The sequence below is a fragment of the Nicotiana sylvestris genome, chromosome 5, assembly GCF_000393655.2.
Source record: "Nicotiana sylvestris chromosome 5, ASM39365v2, whole genome shotgun sequence".
In the NCBI taxonomy this organism is placed as follows: domain Eukaryota; kingdom Viridiplantae; phylum Streptophyta; class Magnoliopsida; order Solanales; family Solanaceae; genus Nicotiana; species Nicotiana sylvestris.
Window position 1 is genome coordinate 113,636,069 of NC_091061.1, and position 23,752 is coordinate 113,659,820.

Here is a 23,752-nt window from a genome sequence, read left to right on the forward strand (position 1 = left end):
AATGGGATTTAATTTAAAGCTCTCAGGTCCCTCCTGGATAATAGGATTTAGTTAAATTTTAAGACCTTCATAGTTAACAAGATTTAGTGTAAGTTCTACCTTTAGGAAACATAGTTTAGCGTTAAAGTTTTCACTCTTAAGATGAGATTTAATTTCAAATTTTTAGGGCCCTCCTGGATAATGGGATTTAATTTTTAAAAAAATGGGGTTCTCAGGACCCTCCTGGATAATGGGACCTAGTTAAATTTCAAAACCTTCGTAGATAACAAGATTTAGCATAAGTTCTACTTTGGGGAAATATAATTTAGCCTTAAAGTTGTCACTCTTAAGATAAGATTTGATTTTAATTTTCAGGACCCTTCTGGATAATGGGATCTAGATTTTAAATTCTTAGAGATATTGGGTAACACAATTCAATTAGCACTCACAAATGTGCCCAGCTACAAATCTGGGGCAGATTTTTTTTTGTTTTGTCTATTTTGTTGTAATCAGGCACCCACCTAGAGAGCAAGGGAAAATAACACGAGTTTCGAGAATAGAAAGTAGTCCAAGGTCAAGCAATCAGGCACCCACCTGGAGAAACAAGGGAGGACAGTTCAAGGAAAAGCAGTCTCAAGGGAAAGCAGTTCAGGTTCAGCAATCAGGCACCCACCTGGAGAAACAAGGGAAGACAGTTCAAAAGAAAAGCAAGTTCAAAGGAAAGCGGGTCAAACTCAGCAATCAGGTGCCCACCTAGAGAACAAAGGGAAAGCAATTCAAGTGTCGGTAATCGGGAGCCCACCTGGAGAACAAAGGGAAAGCAGATCAAGTGTCAGAAATCAGGAGCCCACCTGGAGAACAAAGGGAAAGCAATTCAAGTATTGGTAATCAAGAGCCCACCTGGAGAAAAAAAGGGAAAGCAATTCAAGTGTTGGTAATCAGGAGCCCACATGGAGAACAAAGGAAAAAGCAGTTCAAGTGTTGGAAATCAGGAGCCCACCAGGAGAACAAAGGAAAAGCAATTCAAGTGTTGGAAATCAGGATCCCACCTGGAGAACAAAGGGAAAGCAGTTCAAGTGTTGGAAATCAGGAGCCCACTTGGAGAAAAAAGGGAAAAACAAGTCAAGTGTTGGTAATCAAGAGCCCACCTGGAGAACAAAGGGAAAAACAGTTCAAGTGTTGGAAATCAGAAGCCCACCTGGAGAACAAAGGGAAAGCAGTTCAAGTGTTGGAAATCAGGAGCCCACCTAGAGAACAAAGGGAAAGTAGTTCAAGTAATGGAAATTAGGAGCCCACCTGGAGAACAAAGGGAAAGCAGTTCAAGTGTCAGAAATCAGGAGCCCACCTGGAGAACAAAGGGAAAAGCAATTCAAGTGTCGGAAATTAGGAGCCCACCTGGAGAACAAAGGAAAAACGAGTCAAGTTTCAAGGGAAAACCAGTACAAGTGTTGGAAATTAGGATCCCACTTGGAGAACAAAGGGAAAGCAGCAATGTTCAAAGGAAGACAGTTCAAATATTGGCAATCAGGCGCCTACCTAGAGAATAAGAGAATTCACTTCAGAATGCAATTCAAGTCAGCAATGAAAGAAGCTCGTGGCAAGAATGCAAGCCAACAGTCCGAGATGATCAACGGAAGTTAGTCACAATCCAGAATATAAAAAAAGGAAACGCAAGAAGTGAATCCAGATGTAGAAGTTGATGAAAATGTGAGCTGCTCAAGACATGACTGAATTCACAAGCATGGTGTGTTCGGTTTTGGTCTGAAAAGCTGAAGAAGAATGAACTAGCACCTGCAACTAGCAGGCGTCAAGGTTCAAATTCAAAGTCTGCATGAAGAACCATTCAAGACTCAAGATCAAGCTTCAGAAGACTTATAGATAGGAATCTTGTAACTCATAGTCGATAGGCTTAATTAGTCTTTTTCATTTTTAATTTTGATGTAATAGCAGGACCGCGAACCGGAACCTCGAAGGAACGGCACCTTGATCGGCTCTCCACCTCGGTATACTCCATCATCTCACTCACTTATGAACTACACGTGGCCTGATTCCTTTATAGCCAAGGATATGTAGGCAGCTCAGATACTAGGGCTCGATCACATTCTCCTCTCTTTTAGCTTTTGGTCTATTTAAATAAGGGTCGGGTCAAAAAACCTGTCTAGTCAATCTTTGTCTAAAAACTCTTTGCGTTTCCAGTCAAAGAGGGGCAGTTGTAGATATGTGATTTTTGACCCTCCCCAGGATTTTTTATATTTTAGCATGTAAATATTTAATTTAGTCATAATATCGCTATTTCAACTAATTTTGACTCATTTACTTTATTTTGTCACAAAATAAAAATTACAAAAAATAGATTTGTTTTAATGGTTAGTTTTATTTTAATAGTTATTTTTACTTAAGTGGGGCTAATATTTTTACCTTTGTTTTTTATTTTATATGCAAGATTTGATGTATGGTGGATAGATTCTTGGTTAATTAAGCCAATTTTAAACAAATTTGGTCATAAAGGCCCAAATTTTAAAGCCCAAATAATTATAGCCCATTACCCCATCCTTAACCCTAGACCCCTTTCCATACATATACACATAATGCTGTATTTTGTCCCGGGCCCGGGCCTTAGTGGGCCTAACGGGCCGGGCCTCGCGGTCCCGGGCTTCGTGGTCCCGGGCTCTGGCGGTCCCGGGCCTGGCGGTCCCGGTCTTCGTGGGCCTAATGGGTGGAACCGGCCCGTGACGGGCCTAAGCCCACATGGTCCTGTGCTTAACGGGCCGGGCTCGTGGGCTTCGCGGGCCTAGCGGGCTTTTTTTTTTTTTTAAGACAATTTCTTGTAGTATCATGGCTATATTAAAAATATATATGTAGTATATATGTATATCTAATTATTAAAGTGCTTGACGAAAAAGAAAATAACAAAACAATAGTAAAACACTAAATTGTCATGCATAAATATCACTTCTTGAAGTATATTATATTGTATCTTATGTATATATATTCTCTTATATATTTTCTTTTAGTATATGTATTGTATCTTATGTATATATATTCGCATAATAATATATTTTCTTGTAGTATATATATTGTATCTTATGTATATATGTTCGCATAATATATTTTCTTGTAGTATATATATTGTATATTATGTATATATTGTAGCATAATATATTTTCTTTTAGTATATTATATTGTATCTTATGTATATATATTCTCTTATATATTTTCTTATAGTATATATATTGTATCTTATGTATATATATTCGCATAATATATTTTCTTGTAGTATATATATTGTATATTATGTATATATTGTAGCATAATATATTTTCTTGTAGTATATTATATTGTATCTTATGTATATATATTCTCTTATATATTTTCTTATAGTATATATATTGTATCTTATGTATATATATTCGCATAATATATTTTCTTGTAGTATATATATTGTATATTATGTATATATTGTAGCATAATATATTTTCTTGTAGTATATTATATTGTATCTTCCTTTACCAAACATTTTTTTCAAAGTAAATGCCATATTAATTATAATTATGCAAACTAAACCACACAAAAATATATTCTAAAAACGTAAGAGTTGAAACGAGTTTACCGGATTGCCGAACAACTTCTTGAAAATTGAAAATCGTTGAACACTTGAAAACTTCAATTCAACAACTTCACAATTTTTCACGAAATTTCAACAATAAATTAAGTAATTGTAGTAGAGAGATTGAGAGATATTGAGAGATATTGATGAATTGGTGAATAAAAATGAAAGAATGAGGGGGTATTTATAGTTGAGAAATGGGGAAAAGTGTAATTATATAAAGTTTGGGGGCCAAATGGCCATTTTTTTAACTTAAAAAACGGTCATATTTTCAGCCCAAACGGCTAGATTTTAAATATGGCCGTTGGAGATTTTTTTTTTTTTTTTTTTTGAAAAATAGCCGTTGGGCCCGCCAGGACCGGCCCAAGCCCGCCTGCCGGTCCCGGGTTCGTGGGCTCAACCATGGAGACCAGCCCGTGACGGGCTCAGGAGGCCCACCAAGACCGGCCCACCCAGGACCGGCCCACCAGGCCCACCAGGCCCGTTAGGACCGCGGGCCCGGTCCGGTCCGGTTCAGGCCCGGCCCACCCTAAAACAAAGGGAATTCTCCATCGTCATTGGTCTCTGAACCAAGAGACAAGAGCCAAGCTTTCATTTTTCAAAAATTGAAAGAACGGACTTTCACCCCTTTAAGTCTTGGAGTTTTTCCTTTGGTAGATTTCTGGCGCCACTGCCACTGCCGAACCTCATCACTAGTTGGTTGGTAGCTTACTGTAGCCAGTCATCCCTACCACCCCGTCTCTCTTCTCCTGTCTCTTCATGCTGCTGCATTGACGAAAAAAACAGCAACAAAAAGTTAATTCCATCCAATTTTCAAAAAAAATTATTTTGGGATTTCCAGTTATTTGACATTGTGATGTAGGTGTCGCCGTAGAGGTTACCATCATCGGGTTCCGCTTGGTCCAAAGGTTTTCTTTGATTTTCGCTCCGGTAGATCGTTGTCGCCAGATTTGGTTGTATGTCGCATTGACAGAAATCATTATAAAAAATCAGCTTTCAAAGATTTGTTCCTTTACTTAACTTTATTTGCAAAGTTTGGTTTATTTACTATTCATTACTATGTTCAATTAGAGGCATACTCTTAGTTATTTGAGCTTGCGGTTGTGCTGTCATCATTTGTGTTAAGATTAAAGTCTTTTTCTGTCTTTCTTGTTGATATTTATCCATTACTGAATTTAAAATATGGCATCAATTTATCTTTTTAGTTTTATCTTTTCATTAGCTTAGATCTGTGAAAGCTTGAGTAAGTATTAATGTTTCAGGAGACCATTTTTGAAAGTTGTAATAATATTTCTTTATATATACATAACTACAAAGCTCTTTGGAATTTTTTGTTTGCTTTAATTTAATTAAGAAATATAAGTCAGTAAATTAACTTGTGCGTTCTTCCTCTTAGTTAATAAAAATAAGTTTGTCGATGTCTGATGAATGAATGAAGGGATTTGGGTTAAGCTTCACCCAATTAGGCGTGTGGACATTTTTTGTTCTTTCCTTCTTTATTTTGTAAACATATGATCTTGATTTTATTATTATTAGATATATGTTGTGAAAGTTAGAATTTAGAAATATTAATAAAGATGATAGTTGCGTTGGTTGGGACATATATTAGTAATGTGAAATTGATGATAGTTTTGGCTTTTTGATTTAGTAAGCCACAATAGTGCTATGGATTTCGTGAGTTTATTTAGTGCTAGTAATTGTCTTGGTTATGAGTTAACGATATTATAAAAATGAATTGCTTAAATTTTATTTGGAATTGCTAGCCCCTTTTATTCACTGGTTTAATGTGGGTGTGATTAATAAATAAATTATCGGGGCCATGGGTACGGTTCCCATGGCATGGTCATGATACACGATCTAAAATCCGGGGATATATTTCATGTGGCCCGGTTCTAATTTTCAACAGGGTTAAATAGAATGTGTCATGAACCACGGGTGTATTTCATGTAGCGTGGCTTGCGATATGTTTTAAATGACCTTGAACTGATTCCTTAAATCAATAAAAGCGGTTTTTAAAGATAAAAAATTCACATAGGTTTAAAGTGTTTTAAAATCAGATAATTGATCCAACATTAATAGTTGAACGACGGTGCTAGAACCACGGAACCCGAAATGCCTAACATCTTCTCCCGGGTTAAAAGAATTCCTTACCCGGATTTCTGTGTTCATGGACTATAAACTAGAGTCAATCTTTCCTCAATTCGGGATTCAAAACTGGTGACTTGGGACACCATAAATTATCCCAAGTGGCGACTATGAACTTAAAAAATAATCCCGTTTTGATTGTTACTTTAATTGAAAAAAACTCCCTTATACCCTTCCGGGGTAGGAAAAAAGAGGTGTGACACTCCCTTGCACATTCTTAAAATTTTTTTTAAATGAGGGAGTCATTCGGGAAAGATGCACATACTTGAGCCTAATTATTAGTACCAACCAAATCCATAAGTATGGTGCTTAATTGGATAATGTGATTTGTAAATAATAGCAATACCACTGGTGTTCTAAATGGTAAATCCTTATTGAAGTGTTGGTTTTGATTTGTTTGAGGACAAGCAAAAGCTTTAAGTTGGGGGTGTTGATGTGTGTTGATTTTACCACTCATTCTAGTCTTTTTTTCTTTAGCTTTTATGTCTTTAACTATAATATGAGGTCGTTTATGGTGTGTATTATTAGATTTTCAGGTAAATGATATCATGAAGTGATTTAAATTCAATTGGAGTGGAATTGAGCAAAAAAGGGTGAAACCATGCAAAACCACTCCCCTGTGATTTCGCATCTGCGGAAGGATGGTCGCAGAAGCGACCCTGCTTCTGCGAGAAAAGAACCGCTTCTGCGAAATTGTCTGAGCTTGCAAGAAATCGCATCTGCGGTTAGATTACCGCTTCTGCGGTGGCGCATCTGTGCCTGATGAACCGCATTTGCGGTTACAGAGATTTAGTTGGCATTTCACTTCTGCGATGGAATCTCCGCATCTGCGTAGCCACACCTGCGAGGATTCTTCCGTAGGTGCGGTTAACATGCATCAGACCTGGGCAATTTAGGTATTTCACATGTTTTCAACCCTAAATCATTTTTATACTCGTCCTAGCAGATCTTTTGGGAAATCTTTGGCTTATTTTTAGTTCTTAGACTAGAGAAGAACAAGTTTTGGAAGCTAGGGTTTGCATATACACTTTGGTCTTGAAGATTTGAAGCTTGTGGTTAAGGATTTCTTACCCATTTATGTTGATTTCTTCATTTCCTTGCTTTGTATTGTATATCTAAGTGTGTAGTATTTTATCCAACACTTGAATCTTGTTTATGGAAATAATCATGTTTAAAGTGTGGATTAAATACCTGTTGTGCTTATGTATTGAATGATTTTTATCATTTTATGAAGTGAGTTATTGTTTCTTTAATTATTCTTGTTCTTTAATATTTCCAAAGGGATTAGCTAACCCTAGGACTCGCCCATTAACTCCGAATTAATTTTGGAAAAGATAATTTGGGGTTGGGAAAGAGTAATTAACAAGAACTTGAGATTTTAACCCTCACTTTATAGATTCTACCTAGGGATAGGATTGAACTACTTGTAGCCATATCCGGGTGTGCTTATTCTCTTAATTGGGTTAGGAATAATTCAATTAGGAAGTCTTGTTAGTCTTTGGAAGAAGCTAATTAAGAATTATTATTCGTGGTTAATTAACATAAACTTGCTCATATTTGTGAAATCTTGAAATATATTGGATCGTTACTTGAGTGTAATTCCCGATGCATCCATACTTGTAGCCATTGATCATTTTACTTGCTTTCTAGGTTAGTTTACATTTCCGCATTTAGATATAAATATTTTCCAAGAACCACTTCTAAGTGTTTGGCATTGCGCGATAAGTGATAATTTCTTACATTCCTAATCGCCTACATATTGTTCTCTGTGGGATTCGACCCCGACTCATAGTTGGGTAAATTATATTGCATGCGACCGTGTCCATTTACTTTTTAGTAGTGGATTTGGACGTCATCAGTAGTGCAAAGGGATAAGGAACCATTGCCTAAGCCTCCACCTCCATACCCTCAAAGGCTTGCCAAGCAAAATGGTGAAAACAAATTCAAGAAGTTTATTCAAATAATGAAGAGTCTCTCAATCAATGTGCCATTAGTTGAAGCTTTGGAACAAATACCCGGTTACGCAAAGTTCATGAAGGATCTTGTGACAAAGAAGCAGTCAATGAATTTTCAAACTATCAAAGTCACTCATCAAGTGAGTGAAATTGTGCATTCAATGGCTCCTAAGTTGGAGGATCCCAGTGCTTTCATGATTCCTTGTACAATTGAAAGTGACGAATTTGCTAAAGCTCTTTGTGATCTTGGGAAAAGTATCAATTTGATTCCCTACTCAGTTTTCAAGACGTTGGGAATGGGGCAACCAAGTTCCACCTCTATGAGAATACAAATGGCCGATCATACTCTGAAGAGGCCTTTGGGAGTGATTGAAGATGTCTTGGTTCGCGTTGATAAATTCATTCTTTTGGCAAATTTTATCATTCTCGATTGTGAAGTTGATTATGAGGTACCGATTATTCTTGGAAGACCTTTCCTTGCTATGGGGAAGGCTCTTTTTGAAGTTGAAGCCAAAGAACTTACCTTCCGGGTTGGTAATGAAAAAGTAGTTTTTCATGTGTGTAAATCCATGCGGCAACCAAATAGAAATGAGGTGTGCCCATTTGTGGACTTGTTGACCGATGTTATTGTTGATGACAGAAGTGCTATGACTAATGTTGGTGATATGTTGGAGGCCATCTTGCTCAACTTTGATGATAACGAGATGGATGGCTTCATGGAATGCGTGAACTCCTTGCAAGGAATGAGGTCGTACAAATATGCACCCCGGAAATTGTATTTGGATCTTGAAAATAGGACAAATCCTCCTACAAAGCCTTCTATTGAAGAGCCTGCTACTTTTGAGTTGAAGTCATTGCCTCCACATCTTCGGTATGAATTTCTTGGTCCTTGTTCTACTTTACCGGTTATTCTTTCCTCTTGTTTGATTAACGTGCAGGTAGATTCCACTTTGTCGGTGCTACAAAAGAGGAAGAAGGCTATCTTGGCGGACATTCAGGGAATAAGCCCCACATTTTGCATGCATAAGATCAATTTGGAGGAAGGAGCCAAACCATCTATTGAACATCAAAGGAGACTCAATTAGGCTATGCAAGAGGTTGTTAAAAAGGAGATTATCAAGTGGTTGGATGTCGGGGTTGTCTATCCCATTTTTGATAGTTCGTGGACCTCTCCGGTTCAATGTGTCCCAAAGAAGGGGGCACGACGGTAGTCACCAATGACAAAAATGAATTGATTCCTACAAGACGGTGGCTGGTTGGAGAGTGTGTATGGACTATCGCAAGCTCAATAAAGTCACAAGGAAGGATCACTTTTCATTTCCTTTCTTAGATCAAATGCTCGATAGATTAGCCAGCTATGCCTTCTATTGCTTTCTTGATGGGTATTCGGGCTACAACCAAATTCTTATTACTCTGGAAGATCAATAGAAAACAACATTTACATGTCCCTACGGTACCTTTGCTTTCAAGCGGATGCCATTGTGTTTATGCAATGCATCGATGACTTTTCAAAGGTGTATGATGGTTATTTTCATTAACATCTTTATCCCATTAGGCAAACACCTAGGTTATGGTCATAGCCCTAGGCCTTTAATCTAATTGGAAAAACCTCAAAAACAGTTATCTATAATCTATTTACTTTATCTTGCATACATTAGAGTAACAATAGAAATAGAAAACAAAACCTTGTTGTGGAAGTACAATCTTGATAACCCATTTGCTTGCTTAAAATATATACCCCTAACTCCCATCATAACTCTCAGTGGATTCGACCCCGACTCCTAGTTGGATATTTATTATTGCAAATGACCATTTCATATCTCTATTGAGGTGTGCTTTGGACGTGATCATGAAGCGGGCATAATACCTAGGTAGTATGTTGAGATGCATCTCTGATTTGCGCCGGTCGACCCTCGGCAGTGTACACACCACTATGGATCGGGTCGTACGACCTCGACATAATCGTGTGTTATATCGCTAGCAGTCTGATTATTCACGAGATTTTCCTTCCACTGATGCTTGGCATTTTATATAGTATTCCTTATCCATTTGATATTGGCACTTGATATTTTTTGATCTGTTGAGATAGGATACGAGATTTGAAAGAAATTTTGAAAGATTATGTTAGTCACAATTTTTACCTCACTACTACTATTGTGCTTCATATCTGTTTATGAATTTTCATACTGATTTATTGGACCACTAGTAAGTATCGATGTCGATCCCTCGTCACTACTTCTCTAGGGTTAGGATAGATACTTAATGGGTACGTGTTGATTTGGTGCGTAGGCACAGCTGCTGAGGAGACTTTATGGTGAGTTGTATTCCAGGCTACGTATCGCAGCCCACAAAGTCTCCATCATATTATTTACTTTATCATGTCTTATTTACATTCTAGATAGATGTATTATTATTATTGTACTCCTGAGTAAATACTCATGCACAGGTGAAACCGAGTTTTGAGATATTCTAGTTGATGCTTATGGATTTGCATATTATTATGACCATTTGTTTTTATGCATTACCAATTATATATGTACCTGCGTTTTTAAAGACGTAAATTTCCTTACTTGATAAAATTATGATTTCGAAAGTAATGAAATGAACATTTAACGTGATAGTGCACCTTTGGTTTGCCTAACGGCGATGTTGGGCACCATCACGGCCTATAGTGGATTTTGGGCCGTGACAGCTTAGTATTAAAGCTCTAGGAAGCTCTAGGTTCACTTGGGTTTCACAAGTCATGAGCGAGTCTAGTAGAATCTTGCGGATCGATATGGAGACGTTTGTACTTATCTTCGAGAGGTTACGGGGTTATTAGGAGCACTTCCCTTCTTGAATCCTTGTCGTGCAATTTGATTCCATTAAAGCTTATGCCTTTATTTCCTTCCTATTCATTCCTATACGATATTGAGCACTTGCTATCAATTGGGCATTGAGGAGCTGTAATGGTACTGCAAATGTGGTGTAGGATATTTCTCCCTAGGTATTCTATTGGACTATTATCGTCGCCTCGTGGAGGGATATTGATTATTTGCACATATGTTGTGATCCCGTGTAGCTTGTGGTGCTATATGAGCAAGATGGCTCTTGATATGCAGGTCGTATTTTTCACCTTGGTCGTGCTTTAGTTGTTAGTAGCACATGGCGCTAGTCATCTCCCCAGGCTGTATTCATGTAGTTGGCGTACTTGTGGTCAATATTCGAGCATTTAAAAAGTATAAGCATTACGGCTTAATGGTTGTTTCCTTATTAATTGTTATGTGAGGATCGGGTGGCAAGACACCATAGGTGTGTTGTTTGGATCGGGTGGCACACCACCACGGGTGTGTTATTTGGATCAGGTGGCACGCCACTACGGGGGTATTGTTTGGATTGGGTGGCACGCTGCCACAGGTATGTTGTGTGGATCAGGTTGCACACCGTGACGATGTCATGTTTGGGTCTGGACGCACACCGCAACAGTGTCATGTGTGGATCGGGTTGCACGCTGCAACAGTGAGTACAGTTCCTTATTCTTAATTGTGTGGCTTGTTTCACATCTCTTAGATAGGTTCATAGCATTTGTTTAGTCGTTTCATTTATTATGCAGGCTGGGTAGTTCCCTGTTAGAGTTTGTTCCTCCTTATGGGTCAAATTCGAGTTGTAGCTTATTGGCACTTTGATGGCGTTATATGAGATTTTAGACGGTGTTTGAGGTGGCTTATTAACCGAGTAGCTTGTACTTGTGAGACGAATTTATTGGACCTAAGATCAGTGCGATCAGATTTATATAGGGTATATTAAAGAGCAGATATCGTTATTTAGTGCAGAATGAGGTAATGGTTCTTGTTAGGTGGAGAGACTCCATGATTTATTGATTTGGCATGTGGTTATGAGTTTCTACAAATCTCTTTTGTCGTGGCAGTACTGCGAGAGATGGAACATGGCTTATATGTGTTATGAGGTATACTGCGGGCATCAAATTCATGAAATTGCAGCTATTGTGGTCGGAGGATGTTATTATGGGCAAACGACTTATGTGGCATATGGTGTGATTTCAACATAGGTGCATGATCATGTTTTGGTATAGTGTGTACTGATTGATGCAGTGTTCGTATGTTAGAATCGGGTCTCATGGAGAATTTCAAATGTCGGAACCTGGTTCTAAGGCTTGTTAGCTAAGATAAAAAAGAAGGACCTTTAGTTGGGCATGAGCTAATGTTCTCACATTGGTTATGGTAGCACGGGTAGGAGCATGAGGTGTTAAACAACAATTTTGAGCAACTCCGAAATGGTTCTTGGCACATTCGAGGACGAACGTATGTTTAAGTGGGGGAGAATGTAACGACCCGACCGGTTGTTTTGAGATCTAGCTTTTAGTTCGATGGTTTGAGGTCGTGAGTAACTGCACTTCATGTTTTATGACTTGTAAGTGTAGTCCAAATTGAATTTCAGGAAGTTCGGAGTTGATTTGGAAAGAAAATTCTCAATTCAAAAGCTATAAGGTGGAAGAATTGACCAAGGTTTGACCTTTGAGTAAACAACCTCGGAATCAGGATTTGAAGGTTGTAATAGGTTTTTATTATGACTTTGGACTTGGGCGCGTGTTCGGATCGGGTTTTAGATGACCCCGAAGAATTTCGGCGCTTAATGTTGAAAGTTGCTGCATTGGAGGTTTTCAAACTCTTTAAGTTTGGTTTGAAGTGGACTTTGGTGTTATCGATGTTCGTTTGGGGTTCCGAGCCTTGGAATAGGTTTGTATCATGATTTGTGACTTGTACGTAAAGTTTGGTGTCATTCCACAATGTTTAAGTATGATTCGGATGTGTTCGTCGAAGTTTGAGTGTTTGAAAGTTGAAAGAAAGGTTTCGATCATCGATTCGTAGTTTTGATGTTGTTTGGTATGATTTGAGGCCTCGAGCAGGTTTGTGTTATATTTTGGGACTTGTTGGTGTCATTGGACGGGGGCCCATGGGCCTCAAGTGTGTTTCGGGATGGTTTTGAGTCATTTCTCCCTATTTTGTTGTTGTTGTTGCTGGTTCTGGTTTTGTTATTTGTGAATGCAAATGGATCACACGTTTGTGAAGAAGGAAAATTGGTGGCTGCCTTTTTGTGCTTCTCGAATACGAAAGGAGAGTCGCGAACGCGAAGGAGAGCTGGGGGTCAGAGGGACTTTACCCTACGCAAATGCGACAAGGTAGTCGCAAACACGGTGAGTTGCTTGGCTTGTAGTGTTCCCTTTGCGAACACAAAGGACAACCACGAACCGCAATGTTGTGAACTATTAGGCCTTTGTGAACGCGACCGTGGGCACGTGAACGCGGTGAAGGATGTGCCTGGGCATAATTGTTTTGAAGTGGTATTTGGCTCATTTTTATCTCATTTTCTTCCATGGGAGCCGACATTGGACCGATTTTGGAGTGCCATTTTCATCATCAATCATGAGGTAAATGATTTCTACATGTTGTGGGTTAAATATACGAATATACGAATTTAGGCTTGTAAATTCAAGAATTTAAGTGAAAAATATGGGATTTTTGGTTGAAGACCTAGAATTGGTATTTTTGGATTCTTACCACGAAATTGGACATGGAATTAAAATAAATGATATATTTGGGTTCGTGGAATTATGGGTAATATTTATTTCCAAACAATTTCGAAATTTGGGCACGTGGGACCGAGGGTTGACTTTGTTGACTTTTCGAGTGGAGTTGGGAATTGTTATGAATTGATTAGTTATGAGCGTTGGAGTATATTTTTATTGGTTTGCATGTTGTTTACCTATTTTTGAATTGATGGGCATCAGTTTGAGGTGTTAGAGAGGCGTTGGAGCTGGTTATGGAACTTCAGAGCGAGGTAAATCTCCTTTCTAACCTTGTGAGGGGGGAAACTACCTCCTAGGTGATGTGATTATTATGTGCTACTAGTTGTGGGCACTACGTACGCACGAGGTGACGAGAGTTCGTACATAGCTAAAGCATGTTTATGCCCGGGTAGACTCAGGATTCTATCATGTAATATTTGAATTATTTGAACTCCATTTTCTAGCTTAATTAATTGAATATTTGTATATATATATATATATATATATATATATATATATATTAGGCCGAGCTTTATCACTTTGAGTTGTTGGCAAATTATATGTGAAACTGTGACGACCCGGCCAGTCGTCTCATGAGTTACCACTCCGTTTCCCCCATTTCTGCTTCTTTATGATTCATTATCCGTATTTTGTGATATCGGGTTGGTCGGATTGAATCCGGAATAATTTTGGTAAAGTTTGAGACACTTAGTCTCTTTTAAGGAAGTTTAAGTTGGAAAAGTCGGTCGGATGTTGACTTATGTGTTAGAGGGCTCATATGTGAGTTCCGATGGCTTGGTTAGCTTCGGGAGGTAATTTATGACTTAGGATCATGACCGGAATGGGTTTTGGAGGTTCGGAGTAGATTTAGGCTTGAATTGCCGAAGTTGAGATTTTTGCGATTTTCAGTTGTTAGGCGAGATTTTGATATAGGGATCGGAATGGAATTCCGAGAGTTGCAGTAGCTTCATTGTTTCATTTGTGATGTGTGTGTAAAATTTCAGGTCATTCGGACGTGGTTTGGTTGGGTTTTTTATCAAAAGCGTATTTCAGAAGATTTTAGAAACTTAGGCTTGAATCCGATGTGTTTTGGGTGATTTGATGTTGTTTGAGGTGTTTTAATGATTGGAACAAGTTTGAATGAGGTTTTAGGATGTTTTTGTGCCTTTGGTTGAGGTTCCAAGGGCCTCGGGTGAGTTTCGGGTGGTCAATCGGATCCTTTTGGAGTTTAGAAAATTGCAGAAAAATCTATTCAGTTGTTGCAGGGATTTTACCCTTCGCGTTTGCGAGTGGAGCCTCACGTTCGCGAAGAGGCAGTTGAGGAAGGCAAGGCGTAAGCCTTCGTGTTCGGAAGAAGGGCTTCACATTCGCGGAGGGCTGGGAAGTGGTGCATCGCGTTCGCGAGAAGGTCTTCGCGATCGCGTAGAGAAATTTGGGTCAGATGAGTTCGAGGTCAAGTGTTCATCACGTTCGCGGAAGAGTGAGCGCGTTTGCGATGGGTAAGGTAGAAGAAGCATCATGTTCGCGATGGTCGTGTCGTGTTTGCACAGAGGAAAAGTTAGTCAAAGTGAGTTTGTGCTTCGCGAGCGCGAGGGTTTGACCGTGTTCGCGAAGAAGGAAATTAAGGCCTAGACAAAATGTTTTTAACTCGTCTTGTCCGCAATTTTTGGGCTCATTTCCTCAATAGTTGGCCATTTTGGGAGATTTTTAAAGGAGATTGAAGAGGGATTCAACGGGAATCGTTGGGAGGTAAGATTTTCGGACTTAAAACTCGATTATTATGTGAATTCTACCTAGAAAATCATGGAAACTTAAGCTAAAAATGGAAGAACTAGGGCTTGGAATTTTGGACTTATGATTGGGTATTTGGAGGACCATTTGGGGTCGGATTTGAGAATTTTTGATATGTATGAACTCTTGGGGAGATAAGGAATATATTGATGTGAAATTTTCTAAATTCCGAGATGTGGGCCCGGGGGTCGGGTTTTGGTGATTTCGGGATTTGTGCCCTTTATTGATTGTTTTCGCTTGGGCTTTATTTCCTTATCGTATTTTGACGTCCTCCTTCTGATTTTGGATAGATTCGACGTGATTGGAGGCCAATTCGAGAGGCAAAGGCGTCACGAGCTAGAGATTTAGCCGGTTCGAGGTGAGTAATGATTGTAAATGATGTCCTGAGGGTTTGAAACCCCGGATTGCACATCGTAGTGCTATATTAAGGTGAGACACACGCTTGATGACGAGCATGGGATCATGTATTATTGGGGATTGTGACTTGGTCCGTCCCGGTTGATGATTTTACTGCGTATTTGATTGAATCTTATTTGCTATCATCATGATTTGGGTTGAATGCCATATTTGGGCTTCGTGCCAACTATTTGAACCGTACGGGGATATTTATTACAAATTCCTCACTGTTTTGATTCATTACTTGAACTCAGTCATGTTATTTTCCACCGTTTTACTACTCAGCCATGTTTACTCAGTTTTAAAACCTAAATGATATTTTAAATGATGTTTGGGCTGAGAAATACTGTTTTACTATTGCCCGAGGGGCTTGTGAGTATTTTTGACTGAGTAAGGCCGAGGGCCTAGTTGTGAGGAAACACTGATACTGATTTGAGGTCGAGGGCCTGAGATATATACGCCACGAGTGGCTTGATTGATATGAGGCCGACGGCCTAGTTTTGATGCCTCGAGATGGCTTGTTATTGTGCTTGGGCCATAATGGGCCCCTCTAGGAGTTGCACACCCCCAGTGAGCGCGGGTACCCATTGTGATGTGAGATTGAGCCCGAGGGTGTGGTATTGATCTGAGATGTTGCTCGAGGGGCGGATTTGTTGATACTGTACCCGAGGGGCGAACCTATATTTGTTTACTTTATCTTAATTATCTGTCAAATTACTTGTTTACTAGTTGAAAGAGGATTTTACTTGATTTTTACTGGTTTTACTGATTTTAAGTGATTTTACTGCTTCGTTATAGAATGACTTGTGCTTTACGTGTTTTCTTACTTCCAATCATTATTTATATTTGTTACTCACTGAGTTGGAGTACTCACTTTACTCCCTGCACCCCTGTGTGCAGATTCGGGCATAGCTGGTCCCACTCCCGAGTGTTGATTCATTCCAGCTTCAGGCAGATCTTCGAGGAGTCTTTAGGTAGCTATTGGCGTTCGCAACCTGGAGCACCTCCCTATCTATTTCCTTTATGTTCTTAGTTCAGTATTTAAAACTCTGTTGTTACATTTGAGGATTTAGTATTGTTAGATGATTGTGACTTGTGACACCCCGGTTAGGGATGTGTCGGGTTGTATTTCCGCAATTTATAATGATTAAAGCATGTTTTAGACTGCTTTTATATTGTTTAACTACTTTAACAAGTGAATTGGGTTTAGTTAGCTGGCCTTGTCTTCACGAGAGGCACCATTACGACCGGGTTTGGGTTTAGGGTCATGACAAGTTGGTATTAGAGCCTAGGTTACATAGGTCTCACGAGTCATGAGCAGGTTTAGTAGAGTCTCGCGGATCGGTACAGAGACGTCCGTATTTATCCTCGAGAGGATGTAGAACCTTTAGGAAAAACCTCATATTCTTGAAATTCTTGTCGTGCGAACTTGTTGATCCAAGTACTAAACTTCTGTTATTCTATTCTCTCACAGATGGTGAGGACATGCGCTACCGGACGGGGTGGACAACCACCAGTGCCACCAGCTGAGGCCACCTGAGGCCGAGGATGCGGTCGTGGTCGTGGCAGAGGCAGAGCAGCGAGGGCAGCACCTGTAGATCCACCAGCAGCACCAGTTCAGGCACCAGTTGTGCCCATCGTGATTCCGGGTCTTCAAGAGGCCTTGGCACAGATCTTATCAGTTTGCACTGGCCTAGCTCAGGCGGTTTCAGCCACTATAGCCGCAGCTACTTCTCAGGCCGGGGAGGCAATTAGACTCCCGCCGCTCGCACACCTGAGTAGGTCGTGCAGGGACTTCAGACGCCGGGGGCATATCCAGCCCAGCCGGTTGCAGCTGCTCAGTCCTGTTATGCTGGAGGATGAGCAGCGTAGATTGGAGAGGTTTGGTAGATTGCAGCCTCCGACCTTCAGTGGTGCAGAGGGCGAGGATGCCCAGGGCTTTTTGGACAAGTGTCAGAGGATACTTCGTACTAAAAGTATTCTGGAGACTAGCGGGGTCGCTTTTACCACCTATCAGTTTTCAGGAGTTGCTTTCACTTGGTGGGAGGATTTTGAGAGGCGTAGGCTTGTTGGTGCAACACCCCTTACCTAGCAGCAGTTCTCCGTTCTCTTTTTGGAGAAGTATGTGCCGCAATCTCGCAGAGAGGAGCTGCATAGGCAGTTTGAGTGGTTGCATCAGAGCGAGATGACCGTGTCGCAGTATGAGTTGAGGTTCTCTAAGTTGGCTCATCATGCCATCTGGTTGGTCCTGACAGATAGAGCGAGGATTAGGAGGTTTGTTGATGGACTTACTTATCAGCTCCGTATTCTCATGACTAGGGAGAGGGTGACTGGTGCTACTTTCGAGGAGGTTGTGGATATCGCCCATGAGATTGAGTCTGTTCGTCGCCAGGAGTGAGAGGAGAGGAAGGCCAAGAGACCTCGAGGATCTGGCAGTTATAGTGGTGCTCCTTCGAGGGTTCAGTTTCAGCACGGCAGAGGCCGTCCATTCAGGCATGCTCAGCCAGCTCACCCAGGTTATCGTGGGGCATCTTCGGGTCATAGTTATCATAGTTCTCAGCAGGGCCAGTCATCACTTAGTGCCCTTCCAGCTCAGAGTTCATCTCGTGCTCCATCAGCTCGAGCTCTTCTACGTTGAGTGCATCTGCTAGTCACTCCGGTGTGAGGGGTTCCCTTCAGTCCCTTTCTCCAGCACCTGGGAGTTGTTTTAAGTGTGGTGAGATGGGTCACTTGTGGAGGCAGTGTCCTCGTCATTTTGCTAGTTCATCCCAGTAGAGGGGTCAGTCATCGGCTTCAGTGTCAGTTGCTTTATCACCACCCGTTCCGCCAGCTAGAGGTGGAGGTCAGTCAGCCAAGGATCGCCCCAGAGGGGGAGGTCGATCAGGGGGTGGCCAGGCCCATTTCTATGCATTCCCAGGCAAACCCGATGCTATTGCTTCAGATGTTGTCATTACATGTATTGTTTTAGTTTGCCACAGAGATGCCTCTATATTATTTGATTTCGGTTCCACCTTTTCTTATGTGTCATCATACTTTTCTCGTTATTTGGGTATGCCCCGTGAGTTTTTTGCTTTACCTATTCATGTATCTACCCCGGTGGGCGATACTGTTGTTGTAGACTGTGTGTACCGGTCATGTGTGGTGACTATTGGGGGTCTGGAGACCCAAGTGGATCTATTATTACTGAGCATAGTGGATTTTGATGTCATTTTGGGCATAGATTGGTTATCTCCGTGTCGTGCTATTCTAGACTGTCATGCTAAGATAGTCACATTGGCTATGCCGGGTGTGCCATAGATCGAGTGGCGAGGTGTGACTAATTATGTTCCTAGTAGAGTGATCTCTTTCTTGAAGGTCCGGCGTATGGTTGGGAAGGGTTGTCTCTCGTACCTAGCATTTGTGAGGGATATCGGAGCTGAGACTCCTAGTATTGATTCTGTTCCAGTTGTGAGGGATTTTCCTGATGTGTTTCCCGCAGACCTGTCGGGCATGCCACCGGATAGGGATATTGATTTTGGTATTGACCTGGTGTCGGTCACTTAGCTCATTTCTATTCTGCCGTATCGTATGGCACCAGCGGAGTTGAAAGAGTTAAAAGAGAAGCTTCAGGAACTCCTTGATAAGGGATTCATTCGGTCTAGTGTGTCACCTTGGGGTGCGCCGATTCTATTTGTGAAGAAGAAGGATGGCACAATGAGACTATGCATTGATTATAGGCAATTGAACAAGGTAACAATTAAGAACAAGTATCATTTGCCTCGCATTGATGATTTATTCGACCAGCTTCAGGGAGTGAGGGTGTTCTCTAAGATTGATCTCCATTCGGGTTATCACCAGTTGAAGATCAGGGACTCAGATATCCTTAAGACGGCTTTCAGGACCCGATATGGTCATTATGAGTTATTGGTGATGTCTTTTGGGCTGACCAATGCCCCAGCAACATTCATGCATTTGATGAACAGCGTGTTCCGACCTTATCTCAATTAGTTTATCATAGTCTTCACTGATGATATTCTGGTGTATTCGCGTAGTCAGGAGGAGCACGCGGAGCATTTAAGAGTTGTGTTGCAGAGATTGAGGGAGGAGAAGCTTTATGCAAAGTTTTTCAAGTGTGAGTTTTGGCTTAGTTCAGTGGCTTTCTTGGGGCACGTGGTGTCCAGCGAGGGTATTCAGGTTGATCCGAAGAAGATAGAGGCGGTTCAGAGTTGGCCCAGACCGTCCTCAGCCATAGAGATTCACAGCTTTCTTGGTTTGGCAGGCTATTATCGTCGGTTTGTTTAGGGATTCTCATCAATTGTATCGCCCTTGACCAAGTTGACTCAGAAGGGTGCTTCATTTGTATGGTCGGACGAGTGTGAGGAGAGCTTTCAGAAGCTCAAAACAACTTTGACCACAACTCCAGTATTGGTTTTTCCATCAGCTTTAGGTTCATATACCATGTATTGTGATGCTTCGAGAGTTGGGATTGGTTGTGTATTGATGCAGGAGGGTAGAGTTAATGCTTATGCTTCTCGTTAGTTGAAGCCCCATGAGAAGAACTACCCCGTTCACGATTTGGAGTTGGATGCCATAATTTACGCATTGAAGATTTGGAGGCATTACTTGTATGGCGTATCTTGTGAAGTATTCACTGATCATCGCAGTCTTTAGCATTTGTTCAGGCAAAAGGATCTTAATTTGAGGTAGCGTAGATGGTTGGAATTGCTTAAGGATTATGATATCAATATATTGTACCATCCGGGAAAGGCCAATGTGGTGGCCGATGCTTTGAGCCAAAAGACAGTGAGTATCGGGAGTTTGGGATATATTTTGATTGGGGAGAGACCTCTTGCGGCTGATGTTCAGGCCTTGGCCAATCGGTTTGTGAGGTTAGATATTTCGGAGCCCAGTCGGGTATTGGCTTTTGTGTGTCTCGGTCTTCCTTATATGATCGCATCAGAGAGCGCCAGTATGATGATCCGCACTTGCTTGTCCTTAAGGACAAAGTTCAGCATGATGATGCTAGAGATGTGACCATTGGTGATGGTGGGGTGTTGAGGATGCAGGGCCGGATTTGTGTGCCCAATGTGGATGGGCTTCGGGAGTTGATTCTAGAAGAGGCCCATAGCTCGTGGTATTCCATTCATCCGGGTGTCGCGAAGATGTATCAGGAGTTGAGGCAGCACTATTGATGGAGAAGGATAAAGAAAGATATTGTGGGATTTGTATCTCGGTGTCTCAATTGTCAGCATGTGAAATATGAGCATCAAAGACCGGGTGGCTTGCTTCAGTAGATAGTTATTCCTGAGTGGAGGTCGGAGAGGATCACTATGGACTTTTTGTTGGACTTCCACGGACTTTGAAGAAGTTTGATGCTATTTGGGTGATTGTGGATTGGCTGACCAAGTCTGCGCACTTCATTCCTGTGTGTACTACCTATTCTTCAGAGTGGTTGGCGGAGATCTATATCCGGGAGATTGTTCGTTTGGATGGTGTTCCAGTTTCCATCATTTCAAATATAGGTACTCAGTTTACTTAGCAGTTTCGGAGGGCCGTGCAGAGAGAGTTGGGTACTCAGGTGGAGTTGAGCACAGCTTTTCATCCTCAGATGGACGGGCAGTCCGAGCGCACTATTCAGATATTGGAGGACATGTTGCGTGCTTGTGTCATTGATTTCGAAGGATCGTGGGATGAGTTTCTACCTCTTGTAGAGTTTTCTTATAACAACATCTACTAGTCGAGTATTCAGATGGCTCCATATGAGGCTTTGTATGAGAGGCAGTGTGGATCTCCAGTTGGTTGGTTCGAGCCCATTGAGGCTAGGCTATTGGGGACAGACTTGGTACAGGATGCTTTGGAGAAGGTGAAAGTGATTCAGGAGAGGCTTCGTACAGTGCAGTCGAGGCAAAAGAGTTATGCTGATAGGAAGGTTCGAGATGTGTCCTACATGGTTGGCGAGAAGGTTCTGTTGAAGGTTTCACCCATGAAGGGTGTTATAAGATTTGGAAAGAAAGGGAAATTGAGTCCGCGGTTCATGGGGCCTTTTGAGGTGCTCCAAAGGATTGGGGAGGTGGCTTATGAGCATACTTTACCACCCAGCTTGTCGAGTGTGAATTCGATATTTCATGTTTCTATGCTCCGGAAGTATATTGGGGATCCGTCTCATGTTTTGGATTTCAGCACGGTTCAGTTGGATGATGATTTGACTTAAGATGTGGAGCCAGTAGCTATTTTGGGTCGTCAAGTTTGAAAGTTGAGGTCAAAGGATATAGCTTCAGTGAAAGTGCGGTGGAGAGGTCGGCCAGTGGAGGAGGCTACCTGGGAGACCGAGCGGGAGATGCAGAGCAGATATCCTCACCTGTTTGAGGCTTCAGGTATGTTTCTTGACTCGTTCGAGGACGAACGTTTGTTTAAGTTGGGGAGGATGTGACGACCCGGCCAGTCGTCTCATGAGTTACCACTCCGTTTCCCCCATTTCTGCTTTTTTATGCTTCGTTATCCGTGTATTGTAGTATCAGGTTGGTCGGATTGAATCCGGAATGATTTTGGTAAGGTTTGAGACACTTAGTCTCTTTTAAGGAAGTTTAAGTTGAAAAAGTCAATCGGATGTTGGCTTATGTGTTAGAGGTATAGGATGTGAGTTCTAATGGTTCGGTTAGATTCGGGAGGTGATTTATGACTTAGGAACATAACCGGAATGTGTTTGGAGGTTCAGAGTAGATTTAGGCTTGAATTGGCGAAGTTGAGATTTTGGCGATTTCCGGTTGTAAGACGAGATTTTGATATAGGAGTCGGAATGGAATTTCGAGACTTTCAGTAGCTTTGTTGTTTCATTTGGGATGTGTGTGTAAAATTTTAGGTCATTCGAACGTGGTTTGGTTGGGTTTTTGATCAAAAGCATATTTCGGATGATTTTAGAAACTTAGGCTTGAATCCGATGTGTTTTGGGTGATTTGATGTTGTTTGAGGTGTTTTGATGATTGGAACAAATTTGAATGAGGTTTTAGGATGCGTTGGTGCCTTTGGTTGAGGTCCCGAGAGCCTCGGGTGAGTTTCGGGTGGTCAATCAGATCATTTTGGAGTTTAGAAAATTGCAGAAAAATCTGTTCAGCTGTTGCAGGGATTTTACACTTCGCGTTCACGAGTGGAGCCTCGCGTTCGTGAAGAGGCAGTTGAGGAAGGCAAGGAGTAAGCCTTTGCATTCGCGAGAAGGGCTTCGCATTCACGGAGGGCTGGGAAGTGGTGCATCGCGTTTGCGAGAAGATCTTCGCGATCGCGTAGAAGAATTTGGGTCAGATGAGTTCGAGGTCAAGTGTTCATCGCGTTCGTGGAAGAGTGAGCGCATTCGCGGTGGGTAAGGTAGAGGAAGCATCGCGTTCGCGATGGTCGTGTCGCATTCGCATAGAGGAAAAGTTGGTCAAAGTGAATTTGTGCTTCGCGAACGCGAGGGATTGACCACGTTCACGAAGAAGGAAATTAAGGCCTAGACAAAATGTTTTTAACTCGTCTTGTCCGCGATTTTGGGGCTCATTTCCTCCATAGTTGGCCATTTTGGGAGATTTTTGAAGGAGATTGAAGAGGGATTCAAGGGGAATCATTGGGAAGTAATCTTTTCGGACTTAAAACTCAATTATTATGTGAATTCTACCTAGAAAATCATGGAAACTTAAGCTAAAAATGGAAGAACTAGGGCTTGGAATTTTGGACTTATGATTGGGGATTTGGAGGACCATTTGGGGTCGGATTTGAGAACTTTTGATATGTATGAACTCGTGGGGAGATAAGGAATATATTGATGTGAAATTTTCTGAATTCCGAGATGTGGGCCCGGGGGTCAGGTTTTGGTGATTTCGGGATTTGTGCCCTTTATTGATTGTTTTCGCTTGGGCTTTATTCCCTTATCGTATTTTGACGTCCTCCTTCTGATTTTGGATAGATTCGATGGGCGTGGAGGCCGATTCGAGGGGCAAAGGCGTTGCGAGCTAGAGATTTAGCCGGTTCGAGGTGAGTAATGATTGTAAATGATGTCCTGAGGGTTTGAAACCCCGGATTGCACATCGTAGTGCTATATTGAGGTGAGACACACGCTTGATGACGAGCATGGGATCATGTAGTATTGGGGATTGTGACTTGGTCCGTCCCGGTTGATGCTTTTACTGCGTATTTGATTGAATCTTATTTGCTATCATCATGATTTGGGTTGAATGCTATATTTGGGCTTCGTGCCAGCTATTTGAACCCTTCGGGGATTTTTATTACAAATTCCTCACTGTTTTGATTCATTACTTGAACTCAGTCATGTTATTTTCCACCGTTTTACTACTCAGCCATGTT

The 23,752-nt window shown here is 41.3% G+C and overlaps 1 protein-coding gene across 1 annotated transcript; it reads left to right on the top strand.

The window, feature by feature from the left end:
* The first annotated feature begins 7,694 nt into the window (after positions 1-7,694).
* Positions 7,695-8,771, top strand: LOC138869179 (uncharacterized). Its single transcript, XM_070146776.1, has one exon. The coding sequence runs from the start codon at positions 7,695-7,697 to the stop codon at positions 8,769-8,771; it is 1,077 nt and encodes a 358-aa protein (XP_070002877.1).
* Positions 8,772-23,752: the final 14,981 nt, after the last annotated feature.

What these genes read in the sequence shown, in the direction of transcription:
- LOC138869179 (XM_070146776.1), top strand. Translation starts at nt 7,695, where the DNA reads ATGAAGAGTCTCTCAATCAATGTGCCATTAGTTGAAGCTTTGGAACAA.